The sequence below is a fragment of the Dendrobium catenatum genome, unplaced genomic scaffold (genome assembly GCF_001605985.2).
Source record: "Dendrobium catenatum unplaced genomic scaffold, ASM160598v2 fragScaff_scaffold_542, whole genome shotgun sequence".
Classification (NCBI taxonomy): Eukaryota; Viridiplantae; Streptophyta; class Magnoliopsida; order Asparagales; family Orchidaceae; genus Dendrobium; species Dendrobium catenatum.
Window position 1 is genome coordinate 5,336,672 of NW_021319004.1, and position 19,305 is coordinate 5,355,976.

Genomic DNA, 19,305 nt, shown 5'->3' on the forward strand with positions numbered 1-19,305 from the left:
CCCGCCATACATGGTACTTCTAATAGAAGAAATAAGACCCACACGTTAGGAAAATTTTTCAATTAAAAGTAGCTTAAACCTATATCTCACCAAACGGGTTACTTCTCAGCAAAGCTGTAAGACTCGCATGCTAGGGAAACTTCTAAGTGAACAACCATAAACCTTAAACCTACAGACTACGTTCAATGGAAGTCGTAAGACCTGCTATATGGGCTACATTCAATGAAAACAGTAAGACCTGACTTCTCAAACTCACAGGTTACTTATAACCTTTTTCATACCTAAACCTATGGGCTACTTCTAATAGAAGCCGTAAGACCCATTTCATGAACAAAACCTACTAACTACTTCTAAGGGAAGCCGTAAGACCTATAATATGGACTACTTTCAATGAAAGCCATAAACCCTGACCCAAATCCAAACTACGGATGACTCCTAAACGGAGCCGCAAGACACAATCTAAATCTAAACTACGGGAAACTCCCAAGTGGAGCCACATCAATCTACATCTAATCACTTTAGTTTACTTGGGATCCCTGAGAGGAGGCAACCCATGTTTATTAATCAGATTCCCTAGACGCTGCAATCAATGATTGCTAGTATTTGTAGACCGAAACCTATATCTGGGATGATAGAATCATGGGATTTTGATCGGGTCAATCTCCATCCCCCACAACCAAAATTTAAACTGTTGCACATCTAAACATTAATGCATCCTTAATCGAGAGTTCTCTTCTACGTGTTAGGAAGGATAATTAATTATGAGGGCTTGCCCTCGTAGGATGTAAGGACCCTGATCTAAATAAACTCTGATACCACTCTTAGGAGAAATCTAATTAACTACAATTTGTCTCAAGGAGAATGGGATCCTCTGGCTGCAAAGCGAGATTCATTTGTGCCACAAGCACCATCTCTCTTTTGAGCGAGAAACACTATTTTGCTTCCTATTGTAGCTTTGTAGCTAGATAGGAGATTGTTGAAATCAACATTTGCATTTTTTCTTTTTTGCCAAATTCCTTGATTTCATGATATTTTTGAGTTTGAATCTTTTTTTTTTTTGTTCTGAATTCCTCTCAAATTTGTTTGTTGATTGATTTGAGTTCTTTTAAGTATGGTGCAATTGTTGATAATAGTTTTTGGGAAAACTTTCTTTTTGCACCAACTAGAGGCTTGAATCTTTTTGGTGACTTCATTTTTTATATTGCCATTTGCATGTGTGCTTGAGATTTGGTCAAATCTCCGGCAATCTAAACTTTTTATTGCGGTGTGAATCTTAGTCATCATATGGTTCTAGTTAATCTCATATTTCATGCAAAATTTTGTTTATTTGATCATTATCATTTGGAACAAATTTTTAATGTTTTATGCTTTTCACCAAATGAGAACCTTTTTGTGAAAATTAAAGTTGGTGGATTCCGAATTTGACTTTTGTATGTGTTCTTTTGATCTTCCCATACTAGATTTGTATTGGTAAACTCTACAACATACTATGTTAAATTCAATAAAATGTAATAAACAAATTCTGCTATTTCGTTAACACAAGAAAGAGGTTTTTCTTTCAGCCAACTATTGTTTTGCAGATGCTGTCAAAGATATGTTAGCATTTGCTTCTTTGGTCCATTTATGTTTAATTTTTAAGTTAATCGGAATATGGAATGGAGTTATTCACTTGTGAGGATAATTGTGATCGACTGGTAGAATGGTTGAGGTAGTCGTGATTCTACAAGAAGTGTTTTTTGTTTTCTCCAAGTATTCGTGTTATGTATGTTTCCTGAAGGTGGCAGTAGATGGAAAGTAATAAATCCTGCTAATATAATGAGATTATGAATTAAAAGATTTCTTTTTTCAGTCAAAGGTGAAATTCTGCAACTTAAAGCCTAAATGAGTGCATTGTTGTTAAATGCATCTTATGTTGTTTAGACTGTCTACATAGCTTCAGTATTACTTGTTAAACCATTACCAAGAGGATGTGTAGAAATTACACAGAGTAATAACGTTTCTGATCTAAAAGTTAATTCTATAATTTGTTCTAAAAAATGTCTCTGATCTGCCTTCATCTGATTTTGTTCTTTTCACGGTTGATAATAACTGAAAGATTTTGAGATGCTAGGATTCTTTCCTGTAATAGTTGTCCTTTTGAGGTTGATGAGCTAGTTCTTATGAAAAAAAGAGTAGGAATGGAGTGCTATCAATTTAATTTTCGTTAGTAACTTGAGACGGTTGATACCTTAGTCTGAATCGTTGATAAATTGTGTCATTGTGTGGCAAGACAACCTCTAAACTATTAGCATCAAAACCTTTTTTCAACTGGTTAATGAAATATATGATGCTTATTCTTCAATACATGTGCAACGAAAGTTTACCAATATCGAAAAAGTATAATTTCTCAATTACTTCTTTTTGAAACCTATACTTAAAAAAGATGTTCTGGCGTTCATGTTTAAATAAAAAGCTTACGATGCTACAAAGATTTAGATTCCAAATCAAGGCAATAAATTTCATACATGTTAAATAACTATTTTTGTTTTCAAACGATGTATTTGCATTTATGGTTTATGTGGACTAAGCCCTTTTTTAACTTTCAAGGGCTAATACCTTTTTTTAATACTTTAAGGGTATGATCAGCACTAGCCTTATCTGACCTATTAGGGATCATTTTTAAAATTCTTATTCTGTAGTCATTTATGTTGTGTTGTGTTAGGTGTTAAATTTATTTTATGCAAATCTTATTGCATAATTTTATCCTAGTCTATCCTTTTCTTTTTGAATCCTTCCATGTTAATTTACTTCTTAATTTTATTGCTGCATATTCTTTCATTTAGTATAGATTTTCAAATAATCTAAATTTAATTTTTTACTAGCTTATCTCAGTAGATATTAGCCATTCCTCTAAAATAATCATTTATTAATCTATCTGATGTTGTATAAGACATGCATCAATACTATTGTAGATTATTTTTAAATTATTCTAATATTTTTGGTTGTTCCGTATATGAAGATAAATTGGATTTTGTATGCATGTTCGTGCGTATGCACATAAATAAATATCAAAGTGTCTGATAACCTGTATGAAGATGTGTATTAAATATGTTATTTTTGCTGACTAGTTAAAAGCCTATTTTGCCTGCCTTCTAAGGTTTTGAATTAAGCTGTGAATTATTGCACATATATATTAAATCATTAAGCAGAATATCCGTCAGAATTTCTGTCTCTGATGATTTCATGCATTTATATCTGAACTTATTCTGGTCAAGGCGCCCTTTCTCTCATCACATACAATTTATTGTTCTCATAAGATCCTATTTTTCAAGTACTTTTAAATCTTAGTTATTCATTTCAATAAGATTTGACTCATACCAGAAGATCAATCAAGTGCTGCTGCAACACAAGTTGAGAGAGAGGAAGTGGACTCCCGATCAATCTATGTAGGCAATGTGAGTTTTTTAAATCTGTCCTTTGTCTCATTATCTTTTTGGTGCAAATTTACGCATGATTATTATTATTTTTATTTGACAATAAGTGAGCTTGCTGAAGTTATTTAAGTTTACAGAGGATTATGTCATTTTTTGAGAACTCAAATGAGGGGCATATTTCTGTAATTCTTGCGTGCATGAAGGGATGCACACATGCATGAATTAGTCAATTCATATGTCACGCAAGTAATTAGAAGAATTTTTCCAGAAGGAAAGAGTTAAAGAGTGGATTTGCCAATATGCATTTAACTCCCTTTGTCGGCTTGACATTCTGCAATAATTTACAATTTCTGTAGCGTGCTTTACCTTTCAGCATTACTTACTACTTTTGCACCTCATGCCACCACACTAACAGCCAAACCCCTTCATGATTAGAGTTATTGGTGAGGGAGAACGTAGAACCACAAAGCTTTATTGCCTTATATTAATGTTGTAACAAATAAAGCTGAAAGCATGAGTATGGAACTAAGCCTGTCTCTTGTAGCTTAAGAACTTTGAGAAATAAGTGAGAGAGACAGTGTGGTGTGCTTGAAGGTTGTTTTCTAATGTCTAATATGAAAATGGGATTAAAGGGTTGATAAATAGAAGATATAAGTGGTTCTACCTCTTGATATATAACAGCTCTTATCATACTTTATGGCCAATACTTCAGCACTTTTTGAGATCACTACTGCATTGTGCATTCAATCTCACCATTGAGGCATACAAAATTCGATCGAACAGCAACCATTCACTGGTTCTATTTTCTGCATCTTTACCCAGCTTTGTATATATGCTGTAACAGAGTACTTTTACGGTTTGAGAGATGAACTTTATGGTTACAGAATTAGTATTGCTTGAACTGCTATCTTTTCAATCATTCTTCACCTTAATGTTATTCGGAATTTTCTACTTTTCTGCTGCTTGGTTTGTTAATTGCAATATGGCATCCGAATTCTTCTCCCAGGCAACCGAGTTTATCATCTGCAGCGAGACTTCTATTCTCTGTTCTTCAAAATGAATTCCTCTTCTTCCTACTGATAATTATCTTTTTCAACCTGAATCACCTCTTAAAATGAGTGAGACTACTATACCCTCTCAACTCAATCTCTCATGACAAATGTTAAAACTATTCTCAATATTCAACTCAATATTGATAATTATCTCTTTTGGGAATCTCAACTTCTGGAATTGTTCAAAGCAAGGTTTAAAATTGTGCAATTGGGTATTGAGGCATTTTTCTTTTGTGAGACAAGGCGTTTTGAGGCGTAAGCCTCAAAATTCAAAAATTGCGTACAATGAAAATAAAGGTTAAATTTGATTTTTTATATAATACACAAATAATATGTTAAAGAATGATATATTAACTTTCTATTGGATTATGAAATAACAAATTGACATAGATATGAAACAAAAATTGCACAAGATGTAAAATGACAAGTGATAAATTGCGTGACATAGAATTGAAATCCAACTATTACATGAACACAATAACATGAAATATAGGAATCACGTAAAAATATCAACATTAAGTTCAACTCTAAATTCCTTCTTTCTTAGTTCTCTACTCATCCACATTCAATTCTTAAAAAAAAGCTTATATAATTGGCAATAACTCAGAAATCATCTGGTCTTTCATTAATGAAGGGATCTTTATTTGAGTCTTCATCATAACAAATTGATCTCTCCCATGTCTCATCCTGTGGAGTTCAATGCCTCTCAATTTATTTCTTCTTTATTTATTTCAATCATCTTTTTCTTTCATAAATATTTGTCATCAATATAAAGATGAGAATAATACTCCAAAATTTTTAGAGGAGGTGGTGGTGGTGGTGTGCGGCTTTCAAGTGGTTTTCGTCGGTGGCTATGATGGTGGTGGCTATGACCAAGGTGGTGGGCTAAAGGTCGAGGCTGTTGAGAGGAAGTTGTTGCAGCATTGGGGTGCATGAAGGCATGATTTGTTAGGGGCTGTAATTTAGGATTTAGGTAAGTTTTAATTAAAAAATATATAAATCAGTTGATGCCTATGCCTCACGCTAGTAAGGTGAGGCACGCCTCAAGGCGGGCCTCAGTTAAGCTAAGGCGTAAGCCTCATAAAAAAAGCTCAAGGCGTAAGAATCGAGTCGTTTTTCACTGGAATTACGCTGAGGTGGGCCTTAAAGCGAGCCTCATATTGCGCAATTTTAAACAATGGTTCAAAGCAAATGTTTGCTGTTTTTCTTGTTGGTTCTACACCCAAACCACCTATGCAAATCTTCAATGATGCTATTGAAATAGTAACATATCCTCATTATAACATATGGATGCTTGTGGATCAAAATTTGGCATCTATCATCTACTCTACAATCTCACAAAACTTGCTACCGTATATTTTAAATTTGGATTCATGTGCTGAAATTTGGCAAACCATAGAGCGTCGTCTTCAGTTCACCAACTGCTTTCTTCAGCTAAAAAATGGCCTGCATCATATTTATATGAAAGACAAATTTATGATGCTATATTTCTCAAGTAGTAATTCTAAATGTGATGCAATGGCTAGCTGAGGTTCTTCTTTAGATTTTTAGGATATTATTCTATATGCCCTCAATGGTTTGCAGCCCTCATATCAAGTCTTCAAGATATCCATTTGAACTATTCTTCAACCTATCAACATAGAGGATTTTTATGAACTTGTCTGTAGTGAAGAATTTAATATTGCTGTTAAAGAAGCTCATGATTCAGCTCCCATTTTAGTTGGCCGCAAATGTCATTTACAGCCAGTCATGGCCAAGGATGATTCCGTCCGCCTATTCCGAATTTTTCTTGAGGTCGCCAGTGGTGTTCTACTTATTCAAAATATGGCTGAGGTTTTGCTTCAAAACTTAGCTTCACGTGGTAAACGATCTTTCTCATCATATGTGGAATGCCATATATGTAGCAAAATAGGTCATTTGGCTTTACATTGCTGGCGCCACATCAATCTGTCTTACTGCTCAAATTCAAATGCTATGCTTGCAAATGATGTTTAGGTTTCTATTGATTGGATCTTGGTCTCCAATGCAACCTCTCATTTAACAATTGATGCTGCTAAAATTCATAATGTCGAGCCTATAATGGATCACAACAGGTGCAAATAGGTAAGGCGAATTACTTCCCATAACACATGCTGGTCATTGAATCCTCCCCACTCCACAATGTAAGCTACTTCTAAAACCTCACTTTCATGTTCCAACCCTTTCTCACAATCTTCTTTCTATTCACAAACTTGTTTTTTATACTTTTTGCCCAATTTCTTTTGATAATTATGGTTATGGTTAGAGGTGTCAAAATCGGGTTGTTGGTCAGGTTTGGATTAAACCTGATATTGCCCTGCTACTGTTTGACACGATTTGAACCCGACCCATGAACCCAGAACACAGCGGGCGCGAGCAAGTTTAGCAGACGCGGGTGCAACATGGGAGAGAGCTTGCACAGGGTATGGGCGGGCGCGGGTCCGGGTGCTGAGTCCGAAGGCGAGCGCAGTAGGCTCACTATGGCCTGTGTTGCGGACTTTGTAGCGAGCGCAAATCGCATTGTAGATTACGGGCGAACGTGAGCGGGGGATCGTGCTATGGTGCAGACGCAAGAGGGTGCAGACTATGGACGGACGCGAGTAGGGGATCGTGCTGCAGTGTAGTGGTGCAGGTGCGACCATGCGAGGTGCGGAGTCCTGAGCGAGGGATCGCGCTGCTGTGCAGAGTGGTTTTCGGGTTAACTGGGCTGATTTTGGGTTTCCGGGTCAACCTGAACCTGACCCAATTTTATAAACGGGTCAAAAACCAAACTCAAATGACCTGTCTGGCAAACGCGTTGACCCGAACTCAGAATTTTTCGGGTCGAGTTTCAAGTCTGGTCAAATATTGACACCCCTTAGGTTTGGTATCAAGGATTCGATGAGCAATTTATCACTTCTTCAAGGTCCATCTCGTCAAGTTCTTTGCAGAATTAAATCCTTTAACTCAACACCACATTTGGTTCTCCTCGCAGCTTCCTTCTGCATTAAACTATGGCATTATCGCTTGGGTCATCTATCTCTTCAAACTCAATCTCAATTGCAATCTGCTATGCTCAGCAGTCCCTCCACATCCAAGACAATGTTACTTTGTACCTCTTGTGCACTTGCTAAAAGTCACAAACTATCATTTTCTACTTCTTTTTCTTGAATTAAAGAACCCTTGTAAAGTTGTAATTAATATATGTAGATTTATGGGGTCCTCCCCAATTTTGTTTGCTTCAGGTTTTAAATACTATGTGATATTTGTAGATGATTTTTCTTGTTATAATTGGGCGTACCCTATGCGAACTAAAGATGAAACAGCTTCAAAATTTTTGCTTTTTAGTTATTTTGTTGAATATCAATTTAATAAAAATATTCAAATTATTTGCTTAGATGGTGATGGTGAATATGTGAATTCTAAACTTTAATCCATAGTTTATCAATTTGGCGTTCAACATCAATGAACATGCCCTTATGCATCACAAATAAATGGTGTTATAGCGAGAAACTTTGATGTATTGTTGAAACTCTTTGAACCTTACTATACCAAAAGAAATATGCTTCATAAATTTTACACAAAGCAGGAATACTAGACTGCAAATCTACTTTGGCTCCTATGCCCACTAGGGGTGTAAAAATAGGTTTTAGGTCGGGTTCGGGTCCAATCTAAAATTGACCAGCATTCAACTGACACAACCAGACCTTTCCTCGACCCGATTAGTAAATGAGTGACAAACCTAGACCGCTTCTAACCCAATTTGACTCGATCCTATCCACTGACTCGGTTGGGCGCATTTGCGTTGGCTAGCTAGTGTGATTGTGCAGGCGAACGAGTGCGACTGTGCGGGCTAGCTCGCAGGGCATAGGGGGAGTAGGTGTGCGGGCAAGACCCGCTTGGGTGAAGGACGGACGAGCGGACGAGCGATGGAAAGATCACGAGGATGACGAACTAGCATGACGAAGGACTAATAGATGAGGATGAGCGTGATTGCGCGACGAACGGGTCAGTTTCAGGTTGCTTTCGGGTTGGCCTGAACCCAACCCAAATTTGTAATTGCGTTAGAATATGAAATTTGATCCCGACCCATTTTCCAAATGGGTTGACCCGAACATGAAATTTTTGGGTCGAATTGTGTTAAATATTGACACCCCTAATGCCCCATTGATCGGGTTCGGGTTTTCGAGTCATGCCAAATATTGCTACATCTAAAAGTTTATATGAGATTATTGAACATTATCATCATATAGTTGGTTCTTTACGGCACTTAGCTATCACCAAACGTAATATTGCTTTTATTGTCAATAAATCATGCAAATATATGCATCATCCTCTCACAATTCATTATCAAATACTTAAAAGACTACTTTGATATATTAAAGGTACCCTTTCCTTTGGCCTATCAATTGAATTCATCACTTACTCTGGCATATTCAGATTTAGATTGGGATGGTGATCCCACTCCAGAATCTCCAGATTATTGTGCTTACCTTGGGAAAACGCTTATTTCCTTGCATGTTAAGAAATATAAAACAATAGCTTGCTCCTCTACAGTAGCTGAATACAGCCTTACCCATTGCTTCTACTGATATCATTTGGTTAAGACATCTTCAAGAATTTCACCTTTCCATTTCTATTCCTATTGATTTATGTTATGACAACGAATCCACAATAGCTCTGGTAAATAACCCAATTTCTTATGTCTGGATTAATCATATTGAAATTGATTTTCATTTTATCCGGGCATTGTATTGATGCAAGGCGTCTGCCAAATTTCATATTTTAGCAATATATAGATTACAAGAAAGAGTACTTTATCTTGCATGAAGGAGCTGTTCGCGATTGCTGAGGCCATTTTTTAGTCGTGATATTATCTTTTGGTAACTACATTTATAATCAACACAGACCATTGTAGTTTAAAAAAAACTGTCTACTCAAATTATATAAACTTAGGCACAATAATTTTTTCTTGGCAAGTTGCTGGGTTTTAATTTCAAGATTGAATTCAAACTTGGGAGACACACTGTAGCAGCAGATTCTCTGTCTTGCATGTTCGAGTGTGTCAATGACACTAGCAGAAAATTCAACTAAAATTTTACTATTTTCATATATTTTTATATTTTCTTTTGGTCTTCTGGAGGAGTTATTCATTCAATCACAAACAACACTTTATTTGATGCGATCACAATAGCAGCTAGACCATTGAGGAACTTCAGCCATTTAGCTCTGCCATAGATTTGATTGCATGGAGAGACTCTCAAGACCCTTAAATGCCCTTCTGCCAATTTATATTAGCCTAAGATGCGAAAGATGTATGTGACTTTGTGAGTCATTACCTTATGCCCAGAAATTAAGTCTGCCTATGCACAACCAACTGGGTTTTTATTACCTTTTCCAAATCCTAAGGAAGTATGAGAGGACATTTCAGTTAACTCTATCAGGGTATACCAAATTCAGGCAATTATACTAGTATCATGGTAGTCCTTGATTGCTTGATTAAAAATGCACATTTCAAGTTGCTCCTAACTTGTCATATATTCACGAAAGTTGCTGAATCATTTATTGAAATAATCATTCACCTGTATGGTTTTACCCAAACCATTTTTCTTGATAGAGCTGGTATATTTCTTAATGGCTTTTAGAGACATCTTTTCACCCCTGATGGTGCTAAATTGCTTTATAATACCTTGCACTATCGGCAATCAAACGGGCAAACAGTGGTTTTGAATTATGTTTTTTAAACAATATTCACCAATTCATCAACTAAGCCAAAATTATGATTGATTTACATTTATAGCACCGTTTTCTATTCAAACATTAAGATGATTCCTTATTAGGCTTTACATAGACGGTAACCAACATCATTTCTACTTATACATGAGGTAGCGTATCCATTATGGTTGTCAATCCTAAGTTAATTGAAAGACGTGAACTGCTACAACAACAACATCAAGCCTTTATCCAATTACGTGCGGTTGACTCCTGAATCCTTTTCCTCTATTGTGTTCGGTTCATTGTCAAATTTTTATCTAAATATAATAAAGAAAAGCTCATTTCTAATATTTTCTAACGAAGTCTTTTTAGGTCCAGTTCTACGTTTCTTAACATAGGATAAATCTAATACATCTACTCTTCTAACCACGTTATCAGAAAGTTGTCATTTTATGTGACCAAACCATTTAATGTGACACTTTCTAATCTTATCTGCCATCGGAGCTACCCCAACATTTTCACGTATATATTCATTTTGCATATTGTCTAGAAGAGTGAAACCACTCATCCATCAGAGCATTTTCATTTCAGCAACACTTAATTTTATGCTTCTCTTTTAATGGCCAATATTCTACGCCATAAAGCATTGCAAGTCACACCACCATCTTATTGAATTTTTCCTTAAGTTTGAGGGTACTTCCTTATCAGACAATAAACTTGATTCATTCCTTCACTTCAACCATCCAACTTGAATTCTACTAATAATATGCCCCATCAATTTCACCATCACTTTGAACAATATACCCGAGATATGTAAATCATGTACTCTTATCAATGACTTGATTGCCCAAAGTCGCAATCTCCCACTAGATCTATTATTACTAAAATTACACTCCATATGTTCGATTTTAGATATACTCAAATGAAAACCTTTAGACTCTAAGGTTCCTCAATAATTCAAGTTTATCTTCAACTCCCTCTCTAGTCTTATCAATAAGAAGAATATCATCGGGAAAAAGTATACACCATGGTACATCCTCTTGCAAATGTCTAGTAAGAACATCCATGACTCAAGCAAAAAAAAGAAAAAAAAAAAGAAAAAGAAAAGAGCTTGAAGCTAATCCTTGATGTAATCCTCCTGTATACATGTCCTTAATGACTTGAATATAAGCATTATTAACATGTTTTTTTTTCTAGAACTCTCCAGAGCATTTCTCTTGTAACTTTATCATAAGCCTTCTATATCAATAAATATCATATGTAGATCCTCCTTATTCTTTCTATACTTCTCCATCAAACCTCTCAATAAATGTATAGCTTCCATAGCAGACCTATCTTACAATAATCCAATTTGATTTTGAGAAACATTAGTATATCGTCATAACCTATGCTCAATAACTCTCTCACACAGTTTTAAAGTAAGGCATATTAACGTAATTCCTCTATAATTCACACACTTTTGTGCATCACCTTTATTCTTAAAAATAGTAATTAACACACTCCTTTATTCATCTGACATCTTTTTAATTTTCAAAATAGTATTAAAAAGTTTGGTAAGCCAAGAAATTCCTTTATCTCCTAATTCCATACCTCTATTGGAGTATCATGAGGTCCGACAACTTTTCCACACTTCATTTTCTTTAAAATTTCTCTAACTTTAGTTCTACTAATACACTGATAAAAACAAAAAAAATATTTTCATTTAGGGTGGTAAGGTCACTAAAGTCAATCATACTTTTGATCTTCATTCTTAATGCACTTCGCTTGAACAAAATCCTTATTTCTCTTATTTCTTTGCTTGGCTAATTTTTACATATATCTTTCACCATCTTTAGTATTTAATCTAATAAATAAATTATTATAAGATATTTCTTTCTTAGACTCCTTACGGGCTTTGTTATACCTTTCTCAAAATTGCAAGCTTTTATACCTAAACCAATTTTTATAACCAAAACTTTTTATTTTTGATCTTTTCTCGTACATTTTGATTCCACCAACTATTTTTACTATTAAAAGTTTTTCCTTTTGATGCTTTAAGCACGTCTTTTACAACATTTTTAATATCAAAAGTTACATTTACCTATATAATATTAACTTTCTCATGCATAATCAAAATCTTAAGATCTTGAATCTTTCTCCAAAAAATATTTTTGTTAGTATTTTCTAAATGCCCCATCTATCTTAGCACAATATTTTACTTTATTTTTCATATTCTTTCTTTCATCTTAAAATCTAAAATTAAGAAGTGATGCTGGGTACATAAACTTTCAGGTGGAACAATTTTACAATCTTTGCAATAGAAATGATCTATTTTTCTTATAAGAAGATAATCAATTTGAGTTTATTATATTTGTTTTAATAAGCGATGATATGTTCATCTCTTTTCTTAAATAAAATATTAACAATTACAAACATCATAAGTTACCAAAATCTAATATGGTCCTATCACCTTCATTAGTAGCTTCAAAATCATAGGCATCATAAATACTTGTAAAAGATTCCATCTCTCTACCAACATGTCTATTTAAATCACCTCCAATAAAAACTCCTTTTTCAAGATATATATTTTGTATTAATTTTTTAAGTTATTTCAAAATTTTAATTTTAAGTACGTATCCAAATCTACTTGATGAGCATAAACACTTATAATATTAATAACGTTAGCAACAATAATCTTTATAACTATAATTCTATATCAAATTCTATTAATTTCTATAACATTGTCCTTCAGACTATTATCTATAATCATATCTACATTATTTTTAGTATGACTCCTATATTAATACCATAGTTTAAATCCTAATCTATTAATCTCTTTAATCTTCTCTCCAACCCATTTAGTTTTCTGAATACATAGAATATTTATTTCCCTATGAGTCATAATATATATTTATTCCATTAATTTGCATGTAAGAGAATCTATATTTCAAATTCCTTTCTTAATTCTAGTTTCATGGACTAGCTTTTATGCCCATATATGTCCTTGATATGTGAATCCTTGCTTATTTAACATTATACTTGAGCTTTAGTTCAACAACCCTTATACACTTCTTGTTATATTTAGTACATACAATGCGTCGCTTCCAGTGAATGTCCTAGTATTAATATAATTTATTAAAGAATTCATGTCATGATTATTCGACAAGTTTTATACTAGCTATAAACTGTTTAACACAACCTCCACTTTTCTCATTCAGAGTTTAGGACCTAACTACGACAATGTTTTTTAAGAAGGGTGCAGCATAAGGGCTTCATAGGAGGTCACCTATTTTAGTATTATTCTTGACCAAACACATTTAACTGCGAATTTATGATGGGATCCGATGCACTGGTGTTGGTATGGTTGCAACCGAATTACTAGACATTAATTTAAAATTTACATTACACACAAGCTTGTATAAAATCAATGGCAGAGAAACATTATCGTGATGTTTATTTTGCAGAAGACGACCTTGTCATGCATAGGTTAAGGTCATACCAACAATATGCTCGAACCAAAAATTAGCTAAGAATTTCTATGGATTTTTCACTCATGTACGTATATCTTATACCTATATTGGCCAACCAACAACAAACCTCACTTTATCTCTCTTTCTTTAGTTATCTCTCATCCCATCTCTATCAAGCTCTCTCTATCTCTTTTCCCTCTGTCTAAAAATGACAAGTAGAGAAATAAAGAAAAAAGTGAGGAAAAGGAAAATTTACGCATTTTCACGCATCACAAAATCTTATCATTTTGACGTCATGGAGCACCTCGATCTATTGCGTGTTTTTTAAGAGTGGAGCCCCATACATGTTTTAAGCGTGGTGAGATGGTCTAAATTCTCTATAGATGACTCATATGTGGGAGAGACGTTGAAAGGTTACTAAAATTCAGACTAATTGAAATAAATAATAATTATAAGGATCACGTTTTGAACAAAAAGCAACTAAAATGAAAATAATGCTTTCAAACTTATACTAAGAAATAAAAAATACCAAAAATGGCATGCAAGTTGCATTAAAATTATTAAAATGTTGAACAATTCATTGAACACACAGAACTTATAGGCGACTTGAAAGCTCACTATGAGTGTGAATGGTACCTCCACACAACGCCTAACAGTACAAAAACTCTATGAGTTGTGGATAGCATGTGAAAATGAGCTACGAGGTGCTCCTATTTCAAGGAGAAATGATTTCCCATGAGACTCATCTTGCAAAATCATATTCACATGAAGGTAAAACTGAGACATTTTAAAAATGTGATAAGTTTCTAGCTCGTAACAATCATCAACAAATTTGTAAGATGTACACACAAGAAGATATAAGGTATTTTTTAAGAATTCAAAATGAAATATTGCACGTATCTTAACGATAGATGCTTGTGCAACTAATAAAGTTAATTTCAAGTGTTGGATGTCTCACGAGATAATTTTCAAATTCAATTACCATGTCTCAATAATCATGCAAGCAGATCCAAAATCGTGTAAATTTGCATATGCATCATGTAAATTTGTTGAAAACATGCAAGTGCATTACACAAATGTATTAAAAGTAAACTAAAAGGATGTAAAACACTTGTGACATTAAAGTACATGCAAGTGCAAAGTGCAAATGCATAGAAACCATGCATAGTGTATTGTAAATTATAAAAATGCACTGTAAGACATGCATGCCATCCAAAGGAAAAATCACTTCATCAAAATTAGTTTATTTGTATGTGCTCCATAAAAGTGCTAATCATCTAAACTTAAGTCTTAGAATACTACGTAAACTAAAAGCAAAAACAAATTTAAATTCCCCCTTCCCCTGAAATACATGTAGAGATTTTAAAGGACATGCAATTATTTTGAAATTTGAATTGTTAAATAAAATTTGAACTCAAGTTTGACATATGCACATGCCATCAAACGGATCGCCCTACCTATAGGCAGGGTCATAAGTCTTTTGATCTTCTATATCATAAAGATTGAAGTTAACAAAATTTGAACCTCGATAATAACTATGTTAACTGAGAATCTTGATGAGAGGGAATCTTTGTCATGAAAAAGCTTCCAAATTTCAAAGTTAATCATTTAGAGCTTAAATTCTAATAAAAATATAAAAAATAAAATCCAATGCTTAAAAATTTCAAAAATACTTCTAGTAGTAAATCTATTACTCTATAATTGTCAAATCAATAATCCATCTACCTTCTACAATAATTTGTCAATGGTGATAAATTTAAGATAACCTAAGCTTGTAAAATGACCAAATGCCATTTCAAGATAGATTATTACGTACGGACGCCGAATGTGTTCGGAGGCCAATTAGCAGCCGCCACATCACGTAATGCACTGTGCATTGGGTGAGTGGAGGCTCCTGATTGACATCCGGACGTGTTCGACATCTGCACGTAATAAATTTTCCCATATCAAACTATATGATCACACTCAAAAGATCTCTCGCTAGTAAGAATATTTCATATATACTCTAACTTGGTGGTTTTACCGTCAATTGACAATATTAAATAATGATTATGATTGGGTGGTTTTATCATAAAATAACATTACTTTGTTAAGTTATGACCATATGGTAGATGTTCTCCAATAGCTCCAATTGTTGAGTTGTGAGTCATAGGGTGCAATTGATTGGGCACAAACATTTTTATTAGCTAAAGTCAACTTAAAATTGTCTCTTAGACAAACATTCACTTTAGGTCTACAAGGTTTCGTTGGACGACGCAATTTATGATTGTTGACAAAGATCAATTGGTCAGATTGGGTTGATTATTTTTGTTGACTATGTGGAATAGGGTCCACAACAACTTGAGATGATAGAAACATTAGATATTGATTGGGTTCTTCATCATTTCTCCAACCATCCATTTGAAGCTAACTGGTAGTAAATCTCTCAATTTTAAAGCTAAAATTGCTACCATTTTATGCTAAGCGCATAGCAATAAGTCACCTTTCAAATTTAATTTATATCCTTAAAACCATTATATATTGTCTCCTCTTTTTGTAAAAACCCCAAAAGGAGTCAGAGGATGTCCTATGGGAGGAAAATACCTTCTAAAAGTTTGAGTGTCATGCTCACAAGTTTGAGTGTCATGCTAAGCACATATGCACCAACTGAAAAACATAGCCAAATTAGCATTTCGATTCAAGTCAAGAACCATGCAAGGACATCAAATTTCATATTAAAACAAGTAGATTAAGTTTCGTGACCACACCTCAAACATCAATGGTATACTTTGTTTCAATTACATTCTTCTGCTTGAGGTCTATGATGTTCACTCATAATTTGGGTTGATTACATGTTACTAATGATTTATCAGGGCAAAATTTGCAGGTCTACTTCTATGCCTTTTACTGATTTTTAACACATTAATTTTGTATTAAAACATATTTTTATGCTAATCAAGCTCTTTTTCTTTGATTTGCTAGAAGTATGCAATTATCTAGGCTTATTTGCAAACTAAACTTCTGATCATCTTGCATGAACCAAAGCATAGTACACTTGTTATTATTAATGACGGAGCTTGTTTGCCTCCTGTAACAGGAGCTGGGCCCTCCAGGATTGGTCTAACACATTCCTTCATAACAAATCTTAAGGGTCCCTTTTCATAGAAAAATATACTAGAAACAATTACATAATTAGATCAACTAATAAAGCTAAAAAATGGTCATTAATCTTGTTATACATAACATGTGTTTCTTGATTATACAGTTGCCATCAGGTTCCTGGATGACCTTTGCTGAAGATTCTCATTTAACAGGTTGATCTAGCCAGGCTTAGTTTATAAATTTCTCTGCTACAATAGAAGAAAATAGTCACCAAATTATGAAACCACAAAGAAAATAGGAAGCATTAGGAAAAGCTATAACTAAAGATGAAACAGAAAATGCGGATACATTTCCCTGTTTCAACATTCACGTTATTCCAACTTCTGCAACATGGTTTTCCTTCATCCTCTTCTACAAAACAAACTAATGTTTGTTCTTTAGATGTAGCTATCCAGGCGGGTTTTAATTTATCCTTTTGAATGTTGGAGGTAAAGGCTACTAGGATGCCATTCTATGCTCTTTTAGATTGGTAGAGGGTTTTAATCCTACTGCCTTTCATTAGAATTAAAACCGATAGTATTGGTCCCGAGAATACTTTTTATGATATTTCAGCAATGTCCTCTTTATGTGATAGACCGTGTAAGCGTTTTCTATGTCTTTATACTTGATGATAGTGATTGTAGCGATAAATAAAACCTTTTTATCTGCCTGGAGATGTTGAATTCCAAAACGATGAGGGTAGAATTCATTCTTCCCCTTGAATAACATTATTTCAGGATGGATAACTATTTTTCATCATTTTGGTATTATAATTATATTATTACCCCATGTATTATGTACCAAATACAATTATGTTTTGCCAGGTTGATTATGCATGCACTCCTGAAGAGGTGCAGCAGCATTTCCAGTCTTGTGGGACCGTTAACAGAGTAACAATTTTAACAGACAAGTTTGGCCAGCCGAAGGGGTTTGCTTATGTCGAATTTGTCGAAGTAGAGGCTGTTCAAAACGCTCTTCTCTTAAATGAATCCGAATTGCATAGTCGTCAATTAAAGGTTAGATAAAAGTTCAATTTGGTTAATGTAGTATGCATATGTCTGAAATGTGTGCATGTGTTTTAATAAAAAATAAATGGCAGGTATCAGCTAAGAGGACAAATATTCCAGGGCTGAAGCAATACCGTGGCAGGCGGCCCAATGCTTACATGGCTTTTCGATCAAGAAGAACTCTTATGCCTTCACCATATTTTGCTCCATATGGATATGGGTAAAACTTTTCCCATTCTCTTTTATTTTCTAAATGATTTCTTTGGATTTTGATAGGAAGTGCTTGCATAAATTTTGGAAAAATCTTGGCTGAAATTTGATTTTAGTAATTTCAGAAAACCAACGACAAAAAAATCATGAATAAAACACATGAACACTTTTTTACTGAAAGTTTTATGAAAGAAATGACAAGATACAAGTGAATCTTCAATTGGAGAGGAAGATTCGGCTCTCTCAAATCTCTTGCCGCCGGCTAGAGCCCAAATACCTTAAGAATAATCTAATTTCAGCAAACAATACCCATGCCTAAACCTAGGAAAATCACCAATTTAAAGCAAACAATAAACAATAATACCCAAACCATTGTTTAAAATTACACAATATGAGGCTTTCCTTGAGGCCAGCCTCAGTACAATTTTAGTGAAAAATGCCTCGAGGCTTACGCCTCGAGCTTTTTTTATGAGGCTTACGCCCGCCTTGATGCGCGCCTCATCTCGCTGGCATGAGGCATACGTCTCGCTTTATTTATGTATGTTTTTTGTTCAAAACTTTTCTAAATCCTATATAAAAGACTCAAAAAAATCATGCCCTCTTGCACTCCAAAGCCGCAACAACTTCCTCTCAATTGCCTTGACCTTTAGCCCACCGCCTTTGCCGTAGCCACCATTGTCGTAGCTGTCGCTAGGGATCACTTGAAATCTGCACACAACCACCTTTTTAGGTTGTCAATTTTGGGTCACAGGTCGGGTTCGGGTCGAACTCGGAACTGACCTGACACTATTCGGGTCAATCCTAACTCAACCCGTTTTTGCAGACGGGTCAATTTTTCAGACTTGAACTTGACCCGCTTCGGGTCCGAGTTAACCTGAATGACCTTGGGCCGACCAAAAATTTCTTGTTTTCGGGTAATAAACATGTTAATTTCTGATTTTCGGGTAAAAATGGGTCAATTTTGGACTTTCGGGTCAAAAATAGGATTTCTAGTCAAACCGGATCAATTTCGAGTTTCCAGGTCCAATGTTTAAAATTGCGTAATCGGGAATTGAGGCGTTTATCGTTCGTGAGGCGAGGCGTAAGCCTCAAAATCAAAAGATTGCGTAAACATAAAATGATAAATTTTTATATACTAACAACTAAATAATATATAAAACATAAAAATGCACAAGATATGAAGTGAAATCAAAATATCTTAATAATAAGACAACATGAAATATTGTTCAACTCAAACTCTTATCTTTCCCAAATCACAATATTCTGTTCATTAACATATAATTTAAAAATAAATAGCAATAATATCACATAAGAACTGATAAGTCATCAGCATTGTCATCAC

At 34.4% G+C, this 19,305-nt stretch overlaps 1 protein-coding gene across 2 annotated transcripts in view; it reads left to right on the forward strand.

Moving 5' to 3' along the window:
- The window catches only part of LOC110093927 (polyadenylate-binding protein 2), a 51,663-nt gene that overhangs the window by 15,060 nt on the left and 17,298 nt on the right, over nt 1-19,305 (forward strand). Inside the window, exons 3-5 of one of the 2 annotated variants that reach the window (XM_028694748.1) lie at nt 3,364-3,434; nt 17,571-17,762; nt 17,846-17,973. In XM_028694748.1, the coding sequence (XP_028550581.1) occupies nt 3,364-3,434; nt 17,571-17,762; nt 17,846-17,973 (391 nt within the window). Of the gene's footprint in view, nt 1-3,360; nt 3,435-17,570; nt 17,763-17,845; nt 17,974-19,305 lie in introns of both variants that reach the window. The other variant, XM_020818989.2, reaches the window with a different exon arrangement.